Source organism: Hetaerina americana, unplaced genomic scaffold, assembly GCF_022747635.1.
Source record: "Hetaerina americana unplaced genomic scaffold, ioHetAmer1.1.p SCAF_1, whole genome shotgun sequence".
Lineage (NCBI taxonomy): Eukaryota > Metazoa > Arthropoda > Insecta > Odonata > Calopterygidae > Hetaerina > Hetaerina americana.
Window position 1 is genome coordinate 26643990 of NW_027286069.1, and position 11805 is coordinate 26655794.

At 35.4% G+C, this 11805-nt stretch overlaps 1 protein-coding gene across 2 annotated transcripts in view; it reads left to right on the plus strand.

Moving 5' to 3' along the window:
* LOC139689744 (tudor domain-containing protein 5-like) overlaps positions 1-11550 on the plus strand; it is a 58610-nt gene extending 47060 nt beyond the window's left edge. For both annotated transcript variants that reach the window (XM_071586915.1, XM_071586916.1), the window contains 4 exons: positions 726-1666; positions 5931-6007; positions 6342-6543; positions 10636-11550. In XM_071586915.1, the coding sequence (XP_071443016.1) occupies positions 726-1666; positions 5931-6007; positions 6342-6543; positions 10636-10735 (1320 nt within the window). In that variant the 3' untranslated portion in view covers positions 10736-11550. The remainder of the gene's footprint in view (positions 1-725; positions 1667-5930; positions 6008-6341; positions 6544-10635) is intronic.
* Positions 11551-11805: the final 255 nt, after the last annotated feature.

An 11805-nucleotide genomic window follows, 5' to 3' on the forward strand; every position in this document is an offset into this window, starting at 1 on the left:
TTTTTATAGCAAGATTTTAAAAGAACAACATTTATATATTCAATTATCATAGATAATTTCTCTTGACAAAATTGGAAAGATGTCTGAAATTATTCATCTCTTTTGAAAGCTCAGAAAAAATGGGCCCCATTTTTGAAAATGACAAGAATGTGACATGTAATTTGTGAATTCTGCACGAAGCAAATGTTCTTCTTATTTTTGTTACCATTATGAACTTATCTTAGACAATCACATATTCAAGCATTCTAAAAAACAGGTGCTATAATCTATTAAAAACATTACTTTGCACACCCCTTTTTATTTGATACTAAACATATACAGTATAATGCCATTTTCAGGATTTTATTTCGTTTATTAATCAGAGTTTTTAAAAAAGGGCAATTTCACATTTCCACCTTGCATAATCAAGAGTGATATAATCAGATGATTGAGAATAAAGTGATGGAATTGCAATGTTGAAAGTGGCCTTTTTTTGTTTGAGAGTTAATTTAAACGAATACCAATGAAGAGAAATTTCTGTTCTATTAGAATTTATTTCAAGTATTAATTATGACCACATGTAACCCCCAGTATAAGTACAGTTTTAAATTAAAAGTAGTTAAAAGCCTTGATTTAATTTTTTCTTATGATTAATGATTAATCATTTTAAAAACTCACTAAATTGAATTTCTTGTACGTTTGTATTTTTCTGAAGGATAAGTCGGAATTTTGATATCTTTTTGCAGCCTACTCTTCAACCTGAAATGCTGAACATGATGACTAAAGTAAACCCACCTCCAGGTTTACCCCAACTCATGGCTGGGGGAATGCCAAATAACAGTCTACCATCTGGAGGGATAAATCCCTTTCAGAATTTGGCATCACTTGGAAATTTTTCATTCCAAAATCAATCTATCCCACTGTGGAATGAGGTTGGGAATAACTTAGGAGGATTCCTGACTTCTGATTTTGGAGGTTCTGGTGATAATATTGCTCCAAAGCATACTTTATATGTACCTCCTGGGTTCAAGCATTTGGACAATGTCACAACACCTTCACAAGTTCCAAGTGCAGCGAAAACACCATTGTCAAGCAATCCTGGTCTAGTCTCAAATGGGATTGCTATCAGTGAAAGTGGTAAGCTAGTAGTAAGACCTGACAGTAAACTTGATAATACTGAGGAGCCAATGACCACTGATGACAATTGCTCTAACAAGGACCCTTCCAGGACTGCTAAGTTTAACAGCTTGCCTCAAGTTTTTGGTGTGGGCTCATCAGAAGCTGGAAGTCTAGAAGTGTCTGTAAATATCTCAAAATCCAGTGACAGTCATCCTAGAAAGAGTGAAGATGTTGTTAATCCTGTAGATGGTCCAGGCACTGTTCTCAGTCAGTCTAAGAAAGGGAGAGATGGTGATGAACCATCTTACATTTCAGAACCTGTGGTCATTAATCCTTGGAGTGTACAAAATTCTTTTGTGTCTTCCCATGTTCCTCAGCCAAAAAATTATTCTCCAGAATGTTCAAGTATTAAAGGGAAGTCTAGTGGTAAGGCAATTTCACCTAAGGCTCTCGGTGTATTGAATTCCCTGCTTGAATCATGCAAGGTGCATGATAAGCATACTCCATCTGTGGCAAAGGAAGATGCCAGTCAAAAGTATTTGCAGGCAGGAGAGAGGAAAGTTGAATGGTAAGTCTGCCTTTTCATATTTTGTGAATAATTTTTTATCTATGTTGGTAGTTACGACATGGTTGCTGTGAGCACCAAATTGTAATTTTAAATTCTAATTAATGTCGTGAACTATCTTACAATTCAATTATGCTGGCAAAAGATTTAAGTACCCATTTAATCTTGGAGAATGGTTGCCAGTTTGTCTAACTCCGGAAGTGTTTTGGAAATGAAATATTTTTCAACTCATCAATGTTATAGATCTAAATAAAGGAAAGCTATATGTATTGACTGTTTGAGTACACATATTAGATTTAGCTCTGGTATTATTTTATTTTTACTCTTGTAAAAGATATTCTTTTATGGGGCTCTTGGTGTTGCAGAGATAGGCATAGCAAACTTTTTTAGTCTTACCATCCCAATCTGAGTCTTAATAAATTCATCACTATCTTATGGCTATAGTCTTGATATATGAAGACAAAATGCATTCCTCTTCTTTAGAATCACCACAAAGTGGGCACTAGCTTTTGAAACTTTCCAGGTGTCAGTTAAGTGCAGCAACAAAGTTAGCACACACAGGTTTGATCTTTTGCTAATAGGTAGGTTCTAAGGAATCTTTCATGCAAAAGTATCCTTAGCAATAGATCTACTTTATTCATTTGATTAGTTATGTCAATTATATTCCTTATGTGTTTCTGTGTTTTGCCATTTAAAATTTGATCCTTGCTTAGGGATATCATTTTGGCTTCTGCTGTGAAGATGTGTCAACTAAATGTTTAACTCTCGGTAAATATGTATAAGTTTTTTGCTTATTTTTTCATTGGTGAGCATTTGTCTTGTTATTTAAAAGTCTGTGCTTCATGTTATACAATTGCAGTAAATTGGGTAAGATAGAAAAGATAAAATATTCCACCATCTATTTCTGATTCTATTAGGATAATTGTAAATTCATGTTTTGAAAACAAGTACAACTGTCCAATGTGCCCCAAAAAATATGCTGTCACTTAATTCTTCATCTAATTCCACTAACGGTGAAGTAGACAACACAAAGCAATGTGCGTATTACCATGCAGCAAAGACTGCAGATATTGGCATCTTGTATTATTTAAATGAATTTTCCAAACTAAAGACATTAATTGTTTTGCTTTCCACCAAAACTCATCAGTGAAGTGTAAATGCTAAAAATATTTGTTTAATTATTTATCAATTGCTATTCATAATCATCATTTCAGGCTAAAACTTAATACACTACAACAGATCTTCACTTATTCCCTTCCAATGATAACTCCATTTAACATCCCTTTTGCCCCCCTCATGCTCTACTTTCACTTCTAATTTCTTCTTAATTAATCTGTTATGTCATGAAAGTGCGCCCTTTCCATCTGATTTGTCTTTTTCTTGTCATCATTCATCTTTTCTTGGCATCCTCTACCCTTTGGTGTGCAACCTTGTTCAACGAGCATTATTCATTCCGCAATCTTTCTGTTGAAGTGAAACACTTGAAAAGTTAGACAATTTTTCCTATATCAATAATGTAAAATACAGTAATGAATTACGTCTGAAAAAATATTAATTATGTACAAGGATTATTCAAAGAAAATTATGTGTACATTATTTAGGATGTTGGGTCATCTTCATCTTTTCATCTATCCTGGAATGAACCAACTTGGTTTGCAAACTCGATTTGCTAAAACAAAAAAGAATCAAAATAATTAGTTTATTATTTATGATACCTTCATCATAATTTTTGTTAGAAAGCTTCCTGGAGACATTTGTTTTTGCTGACGCTTAAAATTTTGTGAAAATGTGATTCAGCATTACCGTTAAATAATGTTTTAGTGCGCATAGCCACTGCCTTATTAGGGCCGATGCTTTGTACCCATGGTGTAATGCAACAGTTTCACATGACTCCATATCACATGTAGCCTGATGTTTTGGACTTTATTATTCATTGAAGGCAAATGGAGTTTCTGAATGGTAAGCAAGCCAGGGTTTAATTTTGAAATTGTCGCTTGCATTGGCACAAAATAGCAGCGTGAGATGGCCTTTCATTGGCTTTTGGTTGGGCAATGCACTCTCCTCACCTATTTGATGTATGTAGGTATATGCGTGTGTATAGGTTTGCTTCACCATCATCTTCAAGGAGAGGTCCATCTCATCACAATCAAAAATTTGTTGCAGCAGGTAACCCTCAGAATCTATGAGCTTCTTGAAATCACTGATGAAGTTTGCTGCTGCCTTTGAGTGGGAGCTTGCCTCTTCACCATGCCTCACAATGCTGTGGATGATAGTTCTTCTCTTTAACTTCTCAAACCACACATGGCTTCCCTTAAATACTTCTTCAGCCATTGATGATCCTGGCATCTTTTTAATTAGGTTGGCGAAAATTACTTTCGCTTTCTCAAAAAATTAAATTCTCATTAATATTGTCACATTGCAACTGCTTTTCGTTGATCCATATGAGAAGCAATCTTTCAGCATTGTTGAGAATATTTAATTGTTGAGTAGATCTTGTCACTCCCTTTTAAGCGTATATCTTCGTATATTTTTCCATGTACTAGTGTGTATCACTTATGTAGACCAGTTGTAAGTGCATGCTAGATCAGCCATGCTCACACCTTGTTCTCTTATGGCTGCCTTCTTTCAGCTTTTCTTCGGGGATATTTGAAAAATTTTGCACAAACTATTATTAAACTGCACGAAAAAATCACAAATAATGTCTGAAAATGTGTTATGACAAGTGACCCTAAGATTCTAGTGGAACAAGGGTTAAACATTAAGTGAAGTAGTAGGTGCTCATTCTGGGAATTCCCTTCTCCCCATCACTCAATATGCAAAATGTCACTCATTAAGTGAGTCATTTCTTGACACAATATTTTTGCTTGTTGTGTGAACTATTCACTATTCAAGGTACTCGTTAAGCGAGGTTCCCTTGTACTTCATTTCTTATTTGTATGCCTATTTGATGTTCAGCATTCATCTCTGGCTCAAGGTTTCAAAGGTTTCCATTCTAGATAGATAGATATTTGGGCGAAATTGAGACCTAATGGTCCCTTGTTCCTATATATTCTATTGTTTCAGGCTTCACTTCGTGGAAGTATTTAATATCCATACTAAAAAGAAAGAAAGACTCGTACTTTTCCACAGATTTTATTATACGGTACAACGCATTTCACCGACTTGCAGCATCATCAGGTACAAATTTACAAAACAGACAGAGCAAGCATATATACCCTCAGGACAGAGTGGGGGCGGGGAGGGTTGGAAGGATTTGAGAGGGGTGGGGGCTCGCAGGTGCATTGATGGATTGTTTTGACCATTTCCAGGCTAATTTCTCGGAGAGGAATGGGGAGGGGTATGGGAATAATTGCTCATTACAAAGTGTCGTGTTGGGGTTTACCAAGTGCCTTCTAATCTCTAATTGCTCGAGAGCGTCCATTTTTAATCCTTTTGGGAGTGTGTGTAATATCTCTGGGACAAAGTCACTGCTGTGGTTGAATTCTAGTAAATGCTTGGCGAAGAGAGAATTGTTATTCTGATTTTTGTGACACCTAGCGTGTTCCTTGACTCGTAACTTGATATTCCTGCCGGTGTGACCGACATAAACGCTGTTGCAATCCTCGCATTTCAGTTTATAAATGCCTGATTTGAGAAGGCTATCCTGGGTGTCTTTTCCATTGGCTAGAAGTTTGGAGAGGGTTATTAAAGAAATATTTGGTGTATAAACCTCAGATCTGATTATTGTTTACAAAGTAGGCAACCATGTTAAAAGGTTAAGACTTCATTCGTTCTTTCGATTATGCAAATTTTATTCAATATGAAATGTGAAGTACCTATCACAGAAGGGCATCCCTCTGAATGACTTTATCTGACACTAGTGAACCACAATAATTTTTTTCATTTCATTTAAGGATGCTGAGAAGAGAGTTAAAAATTTCATCTAATTAACAATATTTTCCCCAAGGAGAGCCCCACAATCAGTCCCTTCATATTTTTTCTCATACTCTGGAAGCATTACCATATTTACCAATACTTAATGCAAAGAAATAGCAGCTAGCTCAGCAACTAAAGCATCGTTTCACATCCATCAAATTTCATTTAGCTGATGAATATGAATAGGCTGAAACGACTTGAATAGGGGTTTGAATTTTCGGAATGCCACATGCATAAATAGTTGTCATTTCTCATCAGTTATTGTGTGTAGTGTATTTGGTGATGCTGTTTTCAGTAGCTGCAGATAGAGTGCAAAAATAATATGTTGTGAATTTATTGTGTGCTTTTTCAGTGATGCTCAGGAAAAATGGAAGATCACGATAGAGACACCAAACTCAGAAGATGATAGTATGGATTTTATGAAGGGTTGTAAGTGTATCTTCTTTCAATTTTATAAGTTAATGCTTAAAAATACATTGTAAAGTATTTTACATAATTTTAAAAAATACTTCTCTGCCATATTTCAAAAATTAGGGTTGTGTTTTCTCTCTGTAATTTTGCACAATCGTTTATTTTTGCAAAAAGCCTAAAAGATTATTCTTATCAATAAATATTATTCTTATCAGTGTGAAAATCCAACCATGTGATTTCATATGATAAAATTTGATGAGGGCATTGAAAATGAAAACTTTTTGGTTAAAATTTACTCGAATTCTTCAATCTTTTTAAGATAATGATTGGTGTATTTTTGATAATTTTGCAGGCTTGAACGGGAGGGCAGTCAATGTAATTGATGTAAAAGGTACTAAATGTGTGCTAACTGAGGAGATTATGACCCTATTTTTTAAGAACCTGCCTGTTCATGTTGCACTAAAGATAGCTGAACTAAGGCCAAATGGACACAAAATTAAGTCTCTGACTATTAATCCCTTAAAGGAGAGAACTCTGTGTCAGAAGATATCAAGGTAAGGAACCCTTAATTTTCCTTGTAATGGCTTTTCATTGCAATGAATGTGTATTTGACTGCATTCTTTGCTACAAACTTTAGATATTCTTTGTTTACTGAAGGTTGTTGTTCTCAGGTCAATTTCTTTTCTTAATGTGTTTAATTTAACAAATTGATGTTTACTCAATCACTACTAAATGGCTGTATGCAAAAAGAGTGTAATTGCAAGGCATATTCAAAACATAAGTTAATAATATGTTATTAATATTTAAAAATTGGCAGGTCTGAACATATTTGTATGCATGTAGCATCATTTGTGGATTGTTTCCAAAGTTACTGAAGTTATTGCTTTGATTCAGTAGTTGTTTACCTGTTGTTATATTCAGATAAAAATGTCCGCACAAATCATTGCTCCTGTCAGTTGTGAAGTGTGTGCTGTGCTGTTATTCAATTTTTATATACAAAAAGATCATCAGCTGCCTAAATTCATTGGTAGTCATGCCTAGTTTATGGATGTACAATTATGAGAGAAGAAAAGGATAGGTAATAATATTAAGACTTCAAAAATGGGCCCAGAAACATGCATGATCAAGAGTGGAGGGGCTGGCTCAGATATATCCAATATCTCACTGTATTGTATCCAGGCTGATGAAATCATTTAACAAGTGGAGCAAGGAATTGTCATCTGATCAATGATCAATTTGTGCTCTGGCTGATAAAGGTCCTTTTGTTGGATGCACCACTATTTACATGATTGTTGTTCACTATTAATTTCTATTACTTTTAATTACTAATTAATTGCTATCAATTTATGATTAATTATTATTACACAATACAAAGATAACTTCACCTTGAACCTGAAGAGCCGCTATTATCGAAAGTATTTGTGCTGGGCATTCACCCATTGAAATAATTCGATCCTTTCGGTACCCCAAATCTATTGTATAGGATATTGTGTAGTGCTTTGGAGAAGTCTGGGGAAGGTTTTGCTTACCCGGCGAGGAAACCTCGTTCGAGGAAATGCTCAGGTGCTGATTTCAGAGGAATGTTGTAAATTTTTGAGAATGTTGTGCAACCATGGAAGGTAACTGTGGCCTCGGGGAGACAATATGTCTTTCAACAGGACGATTCACCAGCTCATATGAGTCAGTTAGTCCAAAACTGGCTCTTAGATAACATTGACATGTTCTTGTCAAAGGAGTTCTGGCCCATGAATAGCCCGAACTTGAACCCCCTCGACTATTATGTTTGCAGCGTAGTCGAAAGAGTTACCAAGAAGACGAGGCATCCTAATGTCGCATCTCTATACACTGCTATCATAGCAGCATTCGGGAATATGGACAGTGCTGTTTTAAAGAGTGGGTGCATTTGAATCAGGACAAGATTGGAGGCGGTTATTGAAGCTGAAGGGAATTACATCAAGTATTGTTACTCTTGACAAAAACCACTACTAGTATGTAAAAAGATTTTCATTTGTACTTTTTTTAATACATTTGCTTTCAAACAAAAGTTTCTTTTGTCCCGATTTAACTGCCGTGCCCTGTAAATTAAATATAGAACTGTCATAAAAATAATGAAACTTAAAGGGTTATGTATACTAACCCTTTAATGAGAGTTATTTTATGTAACACTGTATCATGGAGAAGAAAGAGGCTTAGCGGGATTAGGGGAACTTAGGTTTCAATCAGCATAACACTCTTAACAATTTCCAGGGAAATCTCAATGACCAAATACCACCTCTGGAGATTTTCAGAATATACTTAATACCTCTATAAATACACATGCACATATAAACCAAACAAAATAGAACCCCACTGTCAGACTGAAGAAGTACATGAGGCATTTTAAAATTGCTACATTGCATGACCAGTGGTTGCATTTGAAGCTAGGCACAACATCACATTCACAGTCTTCACTTAATTGAAAGCTACAGAAAACTACAAACTACATTGAAATGTCTTTCTTTAGCATCTGGAAATAAAGCATGATGTGTGAACCATAAACAGTAAACTTTTCAGATTGTATTCAAATTCAAAGCAGCAGATATAAACAAATACATAATTTATTCTTAAGGCTTCCGTGGCGTCTTTCTGATGAAGGTTTCATGCTGCTTCTGGGAATTACCATCACGTAGGTTGGCTTGTTGGACAGCAGTTTCGCTCCTAGTCCTTGGGGCATAAGTCATGGTGTCCTCACAGTTGAGATTACTTGGATTTTTCATTTTTTCTACCACTTCTCTTATGAGTCTTGGGAAATAGCATTTTTCCCCAGCTAGCACTTTTGTTTGGTGGAGCTCAATTGTGTGTCCTAATTCCGTCCACGCATGTTCGGTGATTGTCGAGAGTCTGGACTGCTTCTTGTCTGTGGTCCTTTGGTGCTCCATAATTCTGTATCTCATGGTCCTTCTTCTTTGGCTGATATAGGATTCTCCGTAATTGCATTTCATCTCATATTCTCCTTTGTACATGAGAATATTTGAATGAGTGCTAAACACAAACTGAAGCAGCGGGTGCACAATTATTCCAGGAATTTTCCTCTTCTCATCACTTATGCATCATCATTATGCAGGAAATTGCTCTTTGAGCAAGTCATTTTCAGGCCCAATATTTGCTTGTTATCGAAATTATTCACTATGTGAGCTGCTCATTAAGCGAGGTTCCACTTTAATATGCAACACATACTGAATATCACAGGTGGCCCAAGTAAATGTACTATAGTAATTTGTTCTCTTTCTAATATTCCACCACATGATTCTTGTAAGCCTTTTTTTTATAATGCCTGTGTAAGTATTTCTCTCTCTGTTGCGCTCTTGTTTCATGTGAAAGTTGCTCTAGAAACTTTTAAATTAAGATCTGGCATCCATAACTATGCCATTAGGGTCAGTGCGAACTTGAATATAAAATATTGTAGGCTGTTGTCAACTTGCAACTCATTTTATAATGTAAATAATTGTTGGTTTAACTGGGTGCCAACTCAGTTGAAATCGGGTTGTATCCAACATACCAAGAATAGGGTATGTAATTGGTTATTTGCAAACCCACTTAATTCACAGGAGTTTCACTAAATAACTTTGCAGTTTCCACATAAAATAACAGATTTATTTTCAACTAGTTTCGCTACACTGTAACATCTTCAGGAACGTACAAAGAAAATATTCCGTTTTCACACATGTGTATACTCGTCCAAGTTGGTGTGGGTTGGGTGGGTGGGTGGGGAGGGAGACAGACGCGCTGCCTGGGTGGGGGCAGTAAGAGTGGGTGAGAGGGGTTGACTGTGAGTGGCGGGGACTAGGGAAGGATTATGGAGGGACGGTTATTCACAGGGGGGGTAGATTGGCCGTAGGAGTCATTAGGGATAAGTTGTGGAATGTCCAGGAAAGGGGAATGGAAGGGAAAAAGGTGGTCGTTCGTTAATGGTTTCTTCTCCCTTAAGGCGGTTAAGATCTCCAACTGTTCCTTGATGTCCATCCTCTTTCCTTTCTTCTCTTTGTGTAGTAGCTTTGGTATGAAGCCTGCGTTGTGGCCTGTGCTGATGAGGTGAGCTGCAAATTGGGAATTCCCTTTTTTAGTACTGAAGTCCCGCTGATGTTCCGCTGCCCTGACGCGGAGGCTCCTTCCCGTTTGTCCTATGTAGGATGCCGCGCAGTCCGTGCACTCCAAGTTGTAGACTCCACTTTGGTCCAATTTATTAGTGGAGTCCTTCACTTTAGGGAGCAGGCTCTTCATATTGTCCCCTATTGTTCCCGGCTCAACCTTGTGGAAATTCATTTTAATTAAATGAAGAATACAATGTATCTTTCCACTGTCCTTTATTTGCGTACAACTGGTTTCAACGCTCAAGCGTCATCATCAGGTACCTCGCGTTGAAACCGGTTGTACGCAAATAAAGGACAGTGGAAAGATACATTGTATTCTTCATTTAATTAAAATGAATTTCCACAAGGTTGAGCCAGGAACAATTGAATATATTCAGTAATCTTAAAACAAATTAAGATTAAACAGCAGTCACAATGACCAGGAGTTGCTTGCACATTTAGGCATGGGGAAAAAATCTTATTTATTATATGAAGTTCTCTTTCATCAGCTGAATTATTTTGATGTCTTTTTTTTAGATTAAAAATCATTGAGATCAACCCTAAAGGATCAGACATTTACTTCACAACTGTAGAAACCCTACATTATTTATGCTCAGCATTGGATGGCCCAAAATGATACATGTGAAAGCTGCCCATTGAAGATGAAAATAAGTGTCTCCGATGCACAATGCAATTTTTAGTTGTTGTTTGCACAACAGTTGCACCTGACGTATTGTTTTCTTTAATACTTTGGTCAGTTAATTCCATAGCCAAAGTTATTATATGTATAAAGAAGATATATATTTGTTAAAAAATATGATATTTAAAATCATCAGACTTCAAATTTCTGTCCATTTTGAATTGAGTGACATTTGGCTAACATAGTGTGTTAGTCTTCCCGTATGATATTAGAAACCTCTTCAATATATTTATGACAAGTAGTCTGATTTTATTTTACAAACTATCTTTTTTATATTTATTCACTTTAAGTTCTTGATTTACTCCTTTTTATTTTTCCTTTCGTGCTTTAAAACTTGAGACAATTGTATTTTTTTATTATGAAGAGTAATGATATTGGTGAGTGCAAGGATTTCATTCTATTTTACTTTTATTTATGATCCTTCAAATCCAGCCTCTTAAGTATTAATATGTGTGCACGCAATGAGAATTTGGTGTTAATATTTTGTTTTATTTTTGTGGCCATCTATGGTTATCCTCTTTATCAGCATTAGCAAACCCCATCCATTCTTCTTCCTGTGAAATAGGTTCTGTTCAGTAATTTCAAAATTAGCGAAGCCAGATACCCATTGCTGTTGTATTTATGATTTATTTCAATTATTTCTATTCATGTGTGATATTAAGAATTTTTATAAAATTTTTGTAAAACATTATAAGTGGTTGTACTATATGCTGATTATGTGATCTTAATGTGTCATAAGATATTAATGTAAATTGTAGCCCAAGTGATATTTTCCAATAAAACATTATTGAAAATCTCTTTAAAAATTTGAAAAACAATGATTTGTGAATTATATTAAATTAAATTTGGGTTTTTAATAAGATATGAGAAAGGTTTCTTGTTATAAAGTGAATAATGGTGATAATCATATGTGATGAAATGAAATTTATATTTTGTTGATTACTAACCATTCAATTATTGTTTTATTTTGCAATATTAGCATAAATTATTTAATTTTGAATTTGAAA